Source organism: Artemia franciscana, chromosome 1, assembly GCF_032884065.1.
Source record: "Artemia franciscana chromosome 1, ASM3288406v1, whole genome shotgun sequence".
NCBI lineage: Eukaryota > Metazoa > Arthropoda > Branchiopoda > Anostraca > Artemiidae > Artemia > Artemia franciscana.
The window spans coordinates 26,822,063-26,839,053 of NC_088863.1; the positions used below are offsets into that span (position 1 = coordinate 26,822,063).

The following is a 16,991-nucleotide window of genomic DNA, read 5'->3' on the forward strand; positions in this document are numbered from 1 at the left end:
AAGAACATCATCAAGTGCTGAAAACCATGTTGTGACAAAAAATAGACCGATGATTATGCAAAGTCTCCCTTAATACTAAAGGTACCAGGGACTCCTTGCTGTCCGGTTCTAAGCTGGCTTAAGCGCTTCAGTGCAGACTTGAGAATATGTGTTGGTCTGCACCCTGCATTGGTTTCCGGGACCAAAGCTTTTCCTGAGGCCAAATAACTTCAAAGATTTAAAGAACGCGAAAATTGGAACTTGGAATGTTTTGACATTAAAAACAACAATCTCATCGACATTTTGACGATGGAATTCAGACAATTCGAACTGGACATATTAGGGAGTTTCAGGAACTCCTATCCCAGGGATAGGGCTTGGGACTGTCTGTAAAGGATTTCGAATCTTGTTGACAAAAGAGCATCGCTAGGTCCTGAAAACCGTGTTGTGGCCAAGATGGGCCCAGGAATGCACAAAGCCACAATTCATACAAGAGGTCCCAGGGGCTTCTTCTGTCCGAGTCTAAGCAGGCTTAAGCGCTTCGGTGTATACTTAAGAAGGTATGTCGATCCCCGTCCTGCACTAGTACCCGGGGTCATTGCTTTTCCTGAGGCCAAAATAACTTCAAAGATTTAAAGAACACGAAAATTGGAACTTGGAATGTTTTGACGTTAAAAGCAACAACCTCATCGACATTTTGACGATGGAATTCAGACGTTTCGAACTGGACCTATTAGGGAGTTTCAAAAACTCCTATCCCAGGGATAGGGCGCATGAAATTAGGTGATATAGAATTTTTTTACTCAGGCAGGAAGGATGGGGTACATAGACAGAAAGTAGGGCTTATGATGAATAAGGAAGCTGCTAAGTCTTGTTCGCTCATTTTATTACTATGGGTATAAGCTATAGTAGTATATGTCCCTGTAGAACCGACTGACAGAGATACTATTTATTCAGATGAAATCTACTTAAATACAGAAGCAAACAGATAGGGTCCCAGGTAAAAATATGGTGTTTTTATTGGATTTTAACGCCCAAGTCTGAAGAAATAAGGATATATGGTATCCTAGCCTAAGTAAATTTGGTGCAGGAAAAGAAAACAGCAATGGCTACAGACTGTTGTGATTTTGTAGGTATAACACTCTAGTAATAACAAATACGGTGTTTGGTTAAAAAATGGCCCATAAGTTGATATGGTAATCATGTAATTGAAAGACAGCAAATAATATCAATTATTTTACTGTAAATCGAAGACTGGCAGGATCAATACAAGATACTAGGGCATGTAGGAGTGTTGTTATCGATGTTAAAAGTAAAGATCATCATCTAGTAGTGTCTAGGTAATTTAAAGTTGAAATTTCAAAAGAATAGATACCTCCCGAGAAGTTATGATGTTACTAGACTCCAGGATGAGAATTTGAGAGAAACTTCTCAGGAACAGTTGAACTCTAAACGAAAGAGTTTAAAATTTGACAACATGGAAGACGAATGGAATTATTTTTGGAAAACAATTTGTGAAGTTACTGATGGTGTCTTAGGGAAGAAAGTTGGGACTGCAGCTAGGAATATTAGGGGAAAAGCTTTAAGTTTAACAATGAGGAGAAGGGGCTTGTACAAGAATTATTCGAGTGATAGATCAAATGAAAACAAAAGGAATGTAAGGAAAATGGAGAAAGCATTAAAATATGATCTAAGGAGGTTTGAAGGGGAGGTCGTAGATGAAATTACCGAGGATCTGGAAGATGCAGCTATACGGCATGTTAGTAAAATATTGTGCTGACATGTTAATAAATTGAGAGAGAGAAGTCAATCTGGACTTGTCCAAGTTAAAGTTAAGAACGGGGTCACAACTGGTGATAAGGAAAGAACTAAAAGGAGATGGGCAGAACATTTGAGAATGTGCTAAACCGAGATAGAGTTGCAGGAAAAGGTATAGAAGAAAATGAAAAAGTTTGTAACATTCACAAAACAATTTGTGAAGTTACTGATGGTGTCTTAGGGAAGAATGTTGGGACTGCAGCTAGGAATATTAGTAGAAAAGCTTTAAGTTTAACAGTGCGGAGAAGGGGCTTTTACAAGAATTATTTGAGTGATAGATCGAATGAAAACAAAAGGAATGTAAAGAAAATGGAGAAAGCATTAAAATATGATCTAAGGAAGTTTGAAGTGGAGGCCGTGGATAAAATTACCGAAGATCTGGAAGATGCAGCTATACGGCATGTTAGTAAAATATTGTGCTGACATGTTAATAAATTGAGAGAGAGAAGTCAATCTGGACTTGTCCAAGTTAAACTTAAGAACGGGGTCACAACTGGTGATAAGGAAAGAGTTAAAAGGAGATGGGCAGAACATTTGAGAACGTGCTAAACTGAGATAGAGTTGCAGGAAAAGATATAGAAGAAAATGAAAAAGTTTGTGACATTCACAAAACAATTTGTGAAGTTACTGAGGGGTTCTTAGGGAAGAAAGTTGGGACTGCAGCTAGGAATATTAGTGGAAAAGCTTTAAGATTAACAGTGAGGAGAAGGGGCTTGTACAAGAATTATTTGAGTGATAGATCATTTGAAAAATTGGAATGTAAAGAAAATGGAGAAAGCATTAAAATATGATCTAAGGAGGTTTGAAATGGAGGCCGTGGATAAAATTACCGATGATCTGGAAGATGCAGCTATACGGCATGTTAGTAAAATATTGTGCTGACATGTTAATAAATTGAGAGAGAGAAGTCAATCTGGACTTGTCCAAATTAAAGTTAACAACGGGGTCACAACTGGTGATAAGTAAAGATTTAAAAGGAGATGGGCAGAACATTTGAGAATGTGCTAAACCGAGATAGAGTTGCAGGAAAAGATACAGAAGAAAATGAAAAAGTTTGTGATACCTTGGATGTGAAGAAAATTTATTTTGTGAGGAAGAATTAGCGACAGCACTAAAAGGATTAAGAAATAAGGTTCCTTGTGCTGATAGGGTGGTTAATGAGTTTCTTGTATATGGCGGCTCTGAGGTTAGATATAAGTTACTGAAGATCATGAATATGATTTTTGAGAATGCCACTGTATAAGAAAGGTGATAAGAGTGAGTCTGGTAATTACCGAGGCATTAGTTTTGTCTCTGTAGGGAGCAAATTTCTTGGTAATAATATACATTTTACAGTGAGAGATGCTGCAGACAAAGTTTCAAGAGAAGAACAGTGTGGTTTTAGAAAAGGTAGAGGATGTGTCGACCAAATTTTTACCCTTAGGTTAATAATTGATAAGTGTCTGAGTCATCAAACATCTTTAGTCCTCAGTTTTATAGATAATGAGAAAGCGTTCGTTTCTGTTAATAGAAGAGCTTTAGTAAAGGTCTTATCCTTGCATGGTATCCCCCTTTATATCTCCTAGACTTAGATTATGCTGAAGATTTAAGTATCATAGATCAAAATGAATGAAATTTAGAGGTTTTGCGAGACCGGTGTGCAAGACTAGGTTTGAAAATAAATATTAAGAAGATTAAGTCACTTAGGTTAGGAAAAAGTTAAGATGAAAAGGTGACGTTGAGTAACGATAAGATTAATCAGATTGTCGGCTTCATTTACCTTGGTAGCATTATTAGTAAAGACGGTGGAAGCAGTGAAGACATTAAAAGTAGAATAGCCCAGGCTCAAAGTGTCTTTCCGCGGTTAAAAAAGTTTGAAAGAACAGGAATAAAAGTCTGCAAACTATGATTAGAATATTGAAAGCTAGAGTGATAACAGTGGCCAAGTCTGGCTCTGAAGCATGGACACTCCGAAAAGCAGATGATGATTTGCTAGAGGTTTAGCAGCGAAACTGCCTACGGACTGTCTTAGATACCCAGCTGACTGACCGTTTTTCAAAGGTTAGAATATTCTAACTAAGGTTAGAATATTGGAAGCCACAGTGATGACAGTGGTCAAATATAGCTAGGAAGCATGGGCGCTCTGAAAAGCGGATGAAGATTTGCTAGATGTTTTCAAGAGAAATTACGTAGATTGTTCTGGTACCTCGCTTACTGATCGTATTTCAAACAGTAGGCTGTATTTAAAGAGTGGTTCAAACCCGCTTGCTAGGGCTACGATAAGAGAAAGGTTGAGATAACTAAGGCACGGCCTGCGGATGAAGGATGATAGATTGCCAAAGATTGTCCTTTTCGGCCAACCGTCTAGGACTAAACGGAAAGCAGGTCATCCGTATTTGAGATGAGAGGATGTCATAAAGAAAGATTTAAAGGAAATGGGAGCGTCCTGGGAGGGCGCCCCTTTGAGTAAATTGGGATGGAGGAGGAGCGTGCGTCGCCGTGTTAGCCTCAGGCGGTTTGGTACTTCGGTGAGTTTTTAGTAATAGCAGTAGTAGCATTGGATATTATAAATATTTTAATAAAGAATACTAAATTATTGAAAACATCAGTGCCGGCCAGGAATTATTACGGTTTCTGTCAATTTTTCAAGTGAAGACGTTCCGACGGAATTATCCCGGGATTATTTTCCCCGTGTTTTGATTTCGGGGAAATAATTTCCACAGAAGGGGACATTTCTGGAGTGATCGAGGAACCGACAAGAGATTAGAGTCTTATTCAAATGAGAATGCTGAAAATAATTTTTTCAGGCTGAATCGTTCGCAAGCAATTTTACAGGGAGAAGGGATTCTCAGTGAGGATGAAACTGTTTGGAGGGATTTTGACAGAGAAAGGTTTACTTTACTTTGGATGAAATTTCACAGAAGGAGCTTTCCATGAGGCGGGGGATTGCTCCCTCCATATACGAAGGGTATCCCCCTCCTTAATACCTTGCTCTTTGCATTAAAGTGTAGCTATTTGTCCAAATTTTTTAAGAGCGTTTACTGAAACACGGGGGCTTTTTAAGTAATATAGGAAGCTTCTTTAAAAGTACTAACAGCTTTAGCGTAAATAGTAAGTTAATAAGGAGGGGGCAACCCCTCATATAAGGAAAAAACCTTCCAAAATCAGTTTGCTAATTTTTATTTTATTTTTCATGTTCGATGAGCCAAAGTGAACCTGCATTAGCTGAAAAACGTTCAGAAACTAAATATAAAAAACAATTTTTTTTAACTGAAAGTAAGGAGCAACATTGAAACTGAAAACGAACAGAAATTATTTCGTTTATGAAAAGGGGTCGTCCCCTTCTCAACACCTCACTCTTTGCGCTGAAGTTTTTATTGCTTTAAAAGTAGAGTTATGACAAAGAGTCAAGGTTTAGAGTAAAGAGTGAGGCGTTGAGGAGGAAAGAGAATCTTTCATTTACGGGATAATTTATTTTCCCTGTAATTTTTAGTGCCGTTCCTTACTTTCAGTTAAAAAACTTATTTGTTTTTTCATCTAATTCAAAAAAGAAAAGCCTATTGCCTATTGCTTAAAATAGCATTTGTTATTGGGAAGAATAAGTCTTTTTTCGGGAGGCAAATTATCTCTGGAGGAATTTTCAGAGGTAGAATGTGGGGGGGGGGGATTCCTCTTAAATACTTCGCTGTTTACGCAAAAGTATGACTTTGTATCTCAATCTATTACGAATAAAAAATCAAACACAAGGTTTGTTTAGATTAGAATAAGATATCTTTTTGGACATTCTAAATAACGTAGGCGTGAGGAGCGAGGTATTGTGGAGGGGGTATCCTCTCCATATCGGAATTATTTCGGTTCGTTAAGTTTTTAATTTAGATCCTTACTTTCAGTTGAAAAAACCTTCTTTTTTTGTTTAATCACTCGAAGTCACAAACAATTCTAAGGGTAAAACATTGAAATGCAGCTGATATTGAATAGCGGAAAATAGCCAGTAGTTAATTTTTCTTTATCCAGAGGCTGAGCCCATGTAATTTCAAATCTAGAGTTTTGTGGTAAGCCTTTATGTCATCGAGGGTTGGTTCTATATTATTTAATGTTTGGAAAAAAATTGTGCTAAATACTCTTTAATTATAACTTTTGTCATTGACATCTGGCAAAGCGAAGAGGTAATTACTTTGAGCCAAAAAAAATCATCGGACACATCAAAAATATTAAAAAAAAATATAGAAAGTGAAAAACATCGCTATATCTTTTAATCAAATTATCGCCCAACACTTCCAATTTAAAGCAAAACGTTTCATCGTAAAACTTACCTAATGACAGACTTGAAGCAAAACTGTGGTTCGCTTTTGATGTGTGAGCTAATTGCTTATAGGCAGTAAGATTGCCTCTACATCGCCTTTGTCAACGTAGCGTTAGTCAGCGATCCACGGGGAGAATGTGACGTAAATTGTGCAAATAAGGTACAAAATTTTCTTGGGGTTCCAACTATAACTGAATCACTTCTAATATATCTATAGGTTTATTAAGGAAATGTGTCGGTGTTGAATTATCTTTTGCATATATTGGAATTCGTGGAAAAAGTAAATGAGATCGGAATTATCGCAATATTTGTCACCAAGTTTGAGGCAATTCGCTTTAATATCATCAAAATTCGTGCCACCTTGAGATAACTCTGCAGTATTAAGGAAAAACACAAATTTGTGTTAAATCTGGAAGTCTTTTCACCAGTCATTGGTTTCTAACAATTATCATATAGTTAGTGGTAAGGACTGTAGGAGTGACACGAATCAATATTAATCGAAACTCGAAAAACAGAGTTTTGATAACAATAGATACATCAAAACAACCCAATTTTTATCAAAATTCAAAGTATATAAAGTTCATTAAGTTTAATTTTACTCACACAAAGTTACGAGCTTGAGATAATTATCCCAATTTTGGACAAAGAGGGAAGCGCCCCCAAATACGACAAGCAATCTTAATGAAAATCACACCGTCAGATTCAGGATATCAGAAAACTCCACTGTAGAGGTTTCAAGCTTGTATATACATTAAATTTTTAAAAAAAAATTTTTGTAACTGAAAGTAAGGATCGACATTAAAACTCAAACGAACAGAAGTTATTCAACATATGAAGGGTTGTTCCTCCTCAATACCTTGCTCTTTATGCTAAAGCTGTTAAAAAAAAAATATTCCTATTCTAATTAAACGCCCCCTGTCTTTCAGTAGCAGTTCTCCAAAAATTGGGATAAACAGTCAAACTTTAGCGTAAAGACCAAGGTACTGAGGAGGCAACCCTTCATATATGAAATCATTTCTGTTTGCTTTGAGTTTTAGTGTTATTCCTTACTTTCAGTTTAAAAAAGCTTTTTTTTAATTTGTGATCGTTTTTGAAATACTGCAGGTAAATATGGTTCGACCACTCCGGAAATACCCCCTTCCGTAGAAACTTTTTCCCGGATATCCAAACACGCAAAAGATAATCCCCGGATGTTTCTCCAGGAACATCTCAACGTGCAAGAGTGAGTTGACAAAGGGAATGTAAAACAATTAAAAATAATTTCGTATACGAATTCTGTCGAATACCTCCAGTATAAAATTACCCCTGAAAAATACACCCGCCTCCGGATATTTCTCTCCCCAAGGAAGAATCCCCCGATGGAAATCCACCCCAAGCACAAACTCCCACGGAAATGTCTTTATACTTCCCAATAACAAATACTATGCGTAAATAATGGGCAAATTTCACAAATTACAGCCGTCTCCCCACGGACTGCGGGGGGGGGGGGTTCATTTTACAACGAAAGACATAATTATTTGGTCTTTAACTATACTGAACAAAATTTTTGGATTTGGATTAATGTTTTAACATTGAAGTGGCAAATATTCTAAAATTTGGCAAAACTTAATGTCACTATCTGGGATGGCAATTTTTTTATTTCATTTGACTTTCTTGTTACTATACTTGAGGTATTTTAAATTATCTGTTAATGCTTTTAAATTATGGATTTTTATAATCATATTGTTAATAATACATTAAATAGACACTCTTCGACAACCCAAAACAAGTCTGTCAATACTATCGTAGTACTCATCCAGGAAAAGCAAGTAGGCTACAATACATAGAATCCTTGAATTTGAAATGCGTAAAACATTACAAAATCCTAATTAATAGCTTTACTTGAAAGTTCTTTCGCATTTCAATTCCTTGTCCGACCTTCCTGTGTATGTGATTCTTATAAAGGATTTGCAAACAGCCTTATGTAGTCTGAATGCATCCGTATTTTCCGTCCTTAACCATCTTTCATGTTTAACATATGTTTGACAAACTTAACAATAACATTTTCTTATTAAAAGAGCCATTAGTAATATTCAAAAAAAATCTAGATGTCTAAATATTTACATACGGGCTACAAGCGTCAGCATAAAATACACTGGAATCGAATGATGTTGAGTTTATTATGAACTAATAAACACTTTTCCTCCTCCATTATATTATATTGCAATATAATGTTGCCTTTAATAACTGTATCCTGAACTCTCAATCCAGCGCAGTTCCTTCGTGTATTTTAAAAGGGATTGATGTGTCAATGCAGACTTTCGCTTTCGCTTATGCAGATGATAATTTTAACCCCAGACAAACAGTACAGTCGTTCGAAAAAAAAATTGCTATTTTAAGTAAAGAATATGCTAAGATTAACCATACATTCAATAGAGAAAAATCGGACGTGGTTCTGTTCAACTGGGTTGAAACTCGAGCAGGATTTACTATTAATCTCGACGGCACGCCAGTTTCCCCAAAATCACAAATGAAATATTTAGGGCTTCCTATCGGTGACACTCTTAAAGCAACTAGAAGGCTCTTGATCCTTCATTTCCAAAGTCGAACAGCAACTGCATATGAAAGCTTGGTAGCAAACAAACTTCGACTCAACCCCAAATTGCTAGCGAAACCTTACAATGCTTCTGCACTCCCGTATTTCCTGTACCTTACACCTTTTTGACGTACATTTTATGATAACCGAGACGAAGGAGCTTTGGCGAATCTATTTCCGGTATGCCAAATACCTGCTTGCCCTTCCACCATGGTCAAGCAGCTCCTGGGTCATTAAAAGATACGGCATCATAGACCCGAATGCTTCTATCAGAAAAAGCATCGAAGCTTATAATAGTAGAATTGGTCGGTACCCATGGAGCGCTATTTTGTTTCAATGAATGTTTTGCTTTTATATGTTTTAAGTGTTTTTAAGTAAGGTGAAGTGTTGCAAAGTTTTTTAGGTCATTTTCTTTTTCTTTTTCCTCGTTTCTTTTATTCACATTATACTCCGTTTTTCATGTGTATTATAATGGGTTATAAATAAATTCAATTCGATATATATATATATATATATATATATATATATATATATATATATATATATATATATATATATATATATATATATATATATTTTCTATTGTTTGGTAAATGACGACTTATACTTATTGACGACATGACTGCCTGTCCATGGATTATTCTTTATGGTTGATTGTGTATGGCTATGCTGTTTGACCTATGTGATTGTATGGATGAGTAGGGTTAAGGCCTCATTCAAGTGCTGGTCTATATTAATCACTAATTTAGGAAAACAGTTTTCCTTTTCTTTTTCTCCTTCTGTCTCTCTTTTTTTTTTCTTTTTTTTTGTGTTTGTGCTGTTGCATTGGTGATTTCTCTTTTCATAATATATATATATATATATATATATATATATATATATATATATATATATATATATATATATATATATATATGTATATATATATATATATATATATATACATTTACATATATATACATATATATACATTTTGTTTTGCAGTGTTATAAAAAGTAAAGTTGAGAGAAAGAGTCAAACTTTAGCCTAAAGAGCGGGGCGTTGAGGAGGGAGCAGCCCCTTTCATATACGAAGTAATTTCTGTTCGTTTTCAGTTTTAATGTCACTCCTTACTTTCAGTTAAAAAAAACTCGTTTTTTATATTTATATATATATATATATATATATATATATATATATATATATATATATATATATATATATATATATATATATATATATATATATATATATACATAGAAAACGTCCTGCACAAGGCCTGTATATCCACTTACCTTTGACACTTCTACAAAGGCGAAACATTTACAGTTTTTCTTGACCAAATAAGTTCAATTAGACGTAATAAAAAAGGCTGAATAATGTTATCAACAAAGAAATACTTACATTTTTCCACCTTCAGTTTTGGATTCAAGAAGTACTTCAAAGGCTTTTGGATCTTATTCTGAGACTTAGCACGGTATTTGTAATTAAACTTTTCCACCATTCTTGTAACCTAAAAATAGAATTTATATTAAGGAATGAGCTTCTATGGAAGCAACAAATTTTTTGAAAGAAAATTTTGTGTTAATCTTTTTCAATTAAAATTGAATGTAATTTATATAATGAGCGAATGTCATTTAAATTTCATTCGATGAATTTAAATTCATTAATTTACATTCTGATTAAAAAGTTGTAGGAAAATATCAACGTGCAGAAAGTTCAAAACCATGGACACCAATTGGGATGAAGATGTTTCCTTGCTTTGGACATTGGAAACGATATTGCAAACTGATTCTGACAAAATTCCTTATTTTTAAATTTTTAAGGAAAAATGTTTGTGAAGCATCGCATGAGCTAGATCAGCACCGACATTCATAATTAAATCTCGGGAAGAAAATCCTGATTAATCATAGCATAGAGTTACTCTTGACTGCCCGGAAAGTTGTTGCAATGAAATACATAATATTTATATAAATAATCCCAAGCTATCAAGCGATCCACCAAGTACTTCTAAATAATATCTCAAGCTCAAGTCTGACATCCTAAGATCTAGGAGAAAGTCACTCCTCAGGAGTAGCCGGGGGCTGCTTGCCCTCCAGTCACTGAATCTTAGAAAGGGTACTAGACCTTTTAATTCCCAATTGAATCAGCCCTCTGTGAAGTTTCTAAAACAATTCTTTCCATGCGAAGTGCCTTGGTGAAAAAATAAGAGTAAAACAATACATAGGGCCCACTTCACTGATTACTTAGGCAGCGCTATAGCACTACCTATGGTGATATGCATTTGTTTGAATAATCGAATAACAAAATAGAAAATGAAAAGATTTTTTAATGAAATGGTGGATTTAGATACGCTTACCTGTAGACTCAGGGGTGCCTTCACTACACGATCAGCGAAGCCTGAACTCTATAGAAAGCGAAAAGTACGTAATTTTTTAACCAATATAAATAAATCCTTCTCGCCGTCCCCCTCCCCCAAAAAAATGGTAAAATTCATATTCAATAGATATTATTACACAAAAATACGGCTGAATTTTAATCCAACATTTTAGTTCCTAAGGTGAAAACTAAGAAAAATTACGAATGTTCCTACAAATAACATACAATAAGAATAAAAGAAAAGCAAAAAAAGTAAAACTAAAAGCCAGTAAAAAGAAACAAGCAGAAATTAATTTAGATAGCATCTCCCAATATGAAATACTTTTTCAAAAAAACAAACGACAATGTTGAAACATAAAACTACCAGAAATACAGCCATGTAATAATTCAAACTATAAATTAAGTTACTTAAAATAAATCAACGATGCCCAAATCAAACATAAATTAACTGAAACTGATGCTGCTATGCATGGATATATGAAATTGAAAACGAATAAAAATTGAAACGGAAGATCAAGTCAAACTTAAAACGAACAAATAGGATTATGTCTACCATCCCCATAAACTCTATAAAGGTCAGGTGTCATTTGCACTTTAATGAAAACGCAGCGTATTTTAAGCGATGGATATTTTATCATTTTAGCATTGAAAACCAAAAATTGTTAGAACTTCCTGGAAATAACATGTTTATACAGTCTTATAAACAATCAGTCTAGCTTCATTATTTCTGATGAACAGTAATTTTTGTTTATACTATTTTCTTCATTACATTCCTTTCAAATAATTAGAAAGTCAATTCTTAAGTCATTTTGCCTCAACAAACGAAATCGATTACTTCAAAAATTACACACATTCATTTAAAAGTTGTGTTTAGTTTATCGATTTTCCATATGTTTGAATGGGAAAAAATAAAAATAAAATATTTTAGAAAACAAAAGCGCCCTTTTGCAATAGTAAAATTGAATTGAAAGTTATAAATCTAACTATTATAAAAAGAAACATTTTTTTTTGTTTCCTGCGACCTTAATAATTATCGTGATTTCCTCTTAGTGTTGTTGAATATTGGATAAACAAAGCCAAACCATTCGAAACAGATGTGAATTTTAGAAAGCAGAAACAACCTTCAAGAGTTTTTGAATGTTGAAAGGGGAAGGGTGCTATAGCCCTTATTTGTAAATATTGACCTGACATGTGATATTACTTAGTTGTTGTGTTGTATTTTAAGTTACCAAATATATTCCTCGAAATTCAAATCGTTCTCAGTGACATTCTGGTCCCTAGAGGGCTTAGGTGGAGGTAGCCCTAGTCTTATCTGTGATAATTTTTGTTCGCTTTAGGTTCACTTCAATGCTCATTTTAATTTTGGTTCCTTTTTGATTTCATACATTCTTCCATATTAGCAAACTAGGTGTTATCTTTATATTTAACGTGATTATGCCTTTTAATTTTTGTTTGTTTTAGATTTCTTTTTTTCCAAAATTCAACTTAATAACTCGAGCTGTTCCTGAGATATTATATATATACCTTTCTAAAAAACTGAATGACATAATATCTTTTTATCCAGTTCAACATCAGCCTCAACATTCCCTGATAATTCCAAATCAATACTTATAGCTACTGCTGAAATTTTGTAGATGTACCATTTGGACAAACTGGATTGATATAGTGTATTTTGACTTAGTTGATTATCCCCGTCAACATCCCCTGAAATCATTACAATATTCCCTGAATATTGTAAATATATTCTTTTGATAATCTGGATGCACATAGTTTCTTTTGATTTTATTTAGCCTCCCCCTCGACATTCCCATGTATTTTCAGCTAAATACACTTAGCCGTTCCAAAGATATTGCAGATATGCCCTTTTGGCAACCTGGATGCACATAGTGTCTTTTGATTCGTTTCAATATTCCCCTCAACATGCACATAGTGTCTTGTGATTCGTTTCAATATTCCCCTCAACATTCTCCAAGAGTTTTAATTTAATACCCTTAGCCGTTCCCGAGATATTTCTGACACGCCTTTTTGACAGCCTGGATGCACAAATCTTTTGATTCAATTCAACATCCATCTCAATATTACCTAAAAGTTTTAGCTTAATACCTTTAGCCATTCTCTTGAGGTATTACAGATATGCCCTTTTGACAGCCTGGATGCATATATTGTGTTTTGATTTAGTTCAACATTCCCTAAAACCTTTAACTTAACACCCTTACCCGTTCTCTGAAGTTTCTACGACTCCCTTCCTTACGAGGTAGCTCTAGGAGAAAAAAGGCTCAGGGCTTCTTACTAAAGGCAAGGTTCTGAATGTGGAGCAACGCTATTACTTTCATATTTTCTTTTCTACCTATTTTGATCAGCTGTCAGTAGCCCAGTAACGGATTTAGATGAAAATTAAATAATAAAAAAAAATAATTTTTTAACTGAAAGTAAGGAGTGAGATTAAAACTTAAAAAGAACAGAAATTATTCTGTATATGAAAGGGGCTGTCCCGTCCTCAAGAGCCCCGCTCTCTATGCTAAAGTTTTTTATTATTTTAAAAAGTAGAGTTGTGAGAAAGAGTCAAACTTTAGCGTATTTAGCGGGGCATTGAGGAGAGGACAGTCCCCTTTCATATACAGAATAATTTCTGTTCGTTTTATGGTTTAATATTGCTCCTTACTTCCCGTTAAAAACTTGTTTTTTTAAATTTAGTTTCTGAACGGTTTTGAATTAATACAGGTTTTGATTTTGGCTCACCGTATATGAATAATTAAAACAAAATTTGCATATCAATTTTACTTTTTCATTCAAAGTTTGCTATTTGCTTATTCTTTTAGATGCCTTTTTTTTTAGTTACTCAGCTTTGGGAGCTCACATTTTCCTGTTAAGGTTTGGACTTGGTCTTGGTTCAATTAATTACTTAACCTCCCTGTAGGATAAATAGCTTGTTTCAAGCGTGTTCCAAAAAGGAGGAGAAAAGGGTCCATGTGTGTCATTAAATAGTCCTTGTGGATCAGGATTCATTCTTAGATAATTGGAACAAAAAGTCAAATATTAGCGTAAAGAATGAGGTACCGAAAAGGGGGAAACCCCCTCATATACGTAACAATTTCTATTCGTTTTAAGTTTTAATGTTGTTCCTTACTTTTAGTTGGAAAAAACTTGTTTTTTTTTTATTTAATAACAAACACAAACCGAAGACATACAATATCTCTGGTTTATTATCACATCAAAATTATAGTTATGAAGCTGCTTGAGATAAAATTAAATGCTAAGATTGGCCAAAAATAATACAAACAAATTATTGTTTGTATAGGCCATTATTAAACAAAATTCGAACTTTAGCGTAAAGAGCAAGGCATTGACGAGGGGGTCAATGCCTCATATATGTATAAATCACTCATATATGTAATATGAAAATTAATCATATATGTAATATGAGCGGTTTCACCCCATCGTTAATACATCGCTCTTTACGCTAAACTTAGGATTTTGTTCCAGTTCTTTAGGAATGACCTCTGAATCACAAAGGCCGTTTAATTAGAATACATAGCTCTTTTGAAATTACTAAAAATACTTTAGCGTAAAGAGCGAGGTATTGAGGAGGGGACAAACCCCCTCATATACGTAATAATTTCTGTTCGTTTTGAGTTTTAATATTGCTCCTTACTTTCAGTTGTATTTTTTTCCATAATTTCAGATTGTTTTTAAATAATGCTGGAAAATCCACCGCCCCTCATAGAAATACGCTCCCCCTATGAAAAATTCCTTCATGGAAAGATCCTTCCACATCACCCCCTCACCCGACCCCCCCCCCCCCCCCTGTATACTTCACGATAACCAACACCATATGTACACAATGTGTTCTGTTAATAATTTGCAGCCATTCCCCTGGGGACTAAGGGGAATTAAGGGGACTCAAAGACATAGTTATTATATTTTTCGACTATGCTGAACAAAATGGCTATCTCAAAATTTTTATCCAGTGACTTTGGGAAAAAATGAGCGTGGGAGGAGCCCTAGTTCCCCTCCATTTTTTTATTCGTTTAAAAAAAAACTAGAACTTTTAATTTCTGCTAGAATAAACCCTAATACATCATTCTAGGATCACTGGGTCGATACAATCACCCCTGGGAAAAAGAAAAAAAAACAAATAAACACGCATCCGTGATCTTTCTTCTGGCAAACAATACATTATTTATATTTTTACAAATAGGAGCTTGAAACCCCTTTAGAGTTCTCTGATACGCTGAATCTGGTGCGATTTTCATTGAGATTCTAAGACTTTTAGTGGGTGTTTCCCCCTTTTTTCGAAAATAAGGAAAATTTTCTCGGGCTCGTAACTTTTGATGGGTAAAATTAAACTTGATGGAACTTATATATTAAAATTAGCGTAAAAATTTGATTCTTTTGATGTATCTATTGGTATCAAAATTCCGTTATTTAGAGTTTCGGTTACTATTGAGCCGGAGTCGCTCCTTACTTATAGTTCTGATAACTTGTTTCTGGTATGGTATCGTAAACCAGATAAGAATTCCTCAAAATTGCAAAATTTCTCCCGAAATTTGAATTGTTTTTTTTTTTTTTTTTTTTTTTCTCTAGCCTTTATCATAATATAAATAGGTAGCAAGATGAAACTCTACTAACTCCGCAAGTAAACTTCTCAGAGAACATGTAATGTGCAGATTTAAAGAGAATATAGAATTATCTTTCAAGACCTGAAATCTGAAATTATGTCATCTAAATTTCATTGAAATCCTTTTGTAGACGGGATACTGACGATGATAAATTCCGAATTCTCGTTTTTTGTAAAAAATTTCAATTTTGATTCAATCGTCTAAGTTACGGATGCATACAAAGCTGAGGTCCAGAATTAATTAAATAAAAAATCTATCTCATAGGAAAGAAGGAGACTTATTTTAGTTTTCGCTTTTTTAAGGAATGGATTTTGATTCTCAAGCGCCGTTAAACATTAATTACATCCGTTTTGCTGCAGCTTCGTCATAATAGTATGAAATTTTGTTTGTTTGTACAACGAAGTGCTATACTTGGAAGAAAATTCATCAATTATACATATCATCACTCGAAATATTATGCATCCTTTCTTGTTATTATTTACTGCAAGCTATCCATAAAGAAAAGCTCAAACGTGCCTTTTTGACATTTGAAAAGAGATACAAGTGAAGGCTTATCATATTATCACAGCTTATAGCCTGGAAATGGATAGAAGTCTGAACTGAATAATGTCCTACAAAATGTTTTTGTAAGTGGATTTTGTGAATTCAGTTTGTCTCAGGCTGGAGAAAGTAATAGCTTTCTTCAAGTCAAATGAATTACCTGAAGGGTCACAACTAGGCTAATAAGAAAAGAAGTGAACGGAGAGGTTTGAATATTGAATCAAACAATTCGTGGTAAGGAACTGTAGTAAGGAGCAACCCGTCTCAATAGTAACCGAATCTCTAAAAAACGGAATTTTGATACCAATAGTTACATCAAAAGAATCGCATTTTAATGCTGATTTTAAATATGTAAGTTTCATCAAGTTTAGTCTTATTCATCAAAAGTAACGAGCCTGAGAAAAGTTGCTTTATTTTAGAAACTAGGGGAAAACACCCCTTAAAAGTCATAAAAACTTAACGAAAATCACACCATCAGGTTCAGCGTATCAGAGAACCATATAATAGAAGTTTCAACTTCCTATGTAATAAACTGTGGAATTTTGTATTTTTTGCCACAAGACAGGTCACGGATGCGTGTTTATTTTTTTTTGTGTTTTTCCCGGGGGGAGGGATCGTATCGATTCAGTGGTCCTAGAATGTAGGGAGAGGGATCATTTGAACGAAAATTAAAACTTCTAGTGCCATTTTTAAGTGATCGAAAAAATTGGAGGACACCTAGGCCCGCTCCCACGCTCAATTTTCCCCAGAGATACCGGATCAAAATTCTGATATAGCCATTTTATTCAGCATAGTCAAAAAACCTAAAAACTATGTCTTT

General features: G+C 34.4%; 1 protein-coding gene across 7 annotated transcripts in view; it reads right to left on the bottom strand.

Moving 5' to 3' along the window:
• The window catches only part of LOC136027628 (uncharacterized), a 53,943-nt gene that overhangs the window by 11,972 nt on the left and 24,980 nt on the right, over window positions 1–16,991 (bottom strand). For all 7 annotated transcript variants that reach the window (XM_065705067.1, XM_065705062.1, XM_065705097.1 and 4 more), the window contains one exon: window positions 10,038–10,146. In XM_065705067.1, the coding sequence (XP_065561139.1) occupies window positions 10,038–10,146 (109 nt within the window). The remainder of the gene's footprint in view (window positions 1–10,037; window positions 10,147–16,991) is intronic.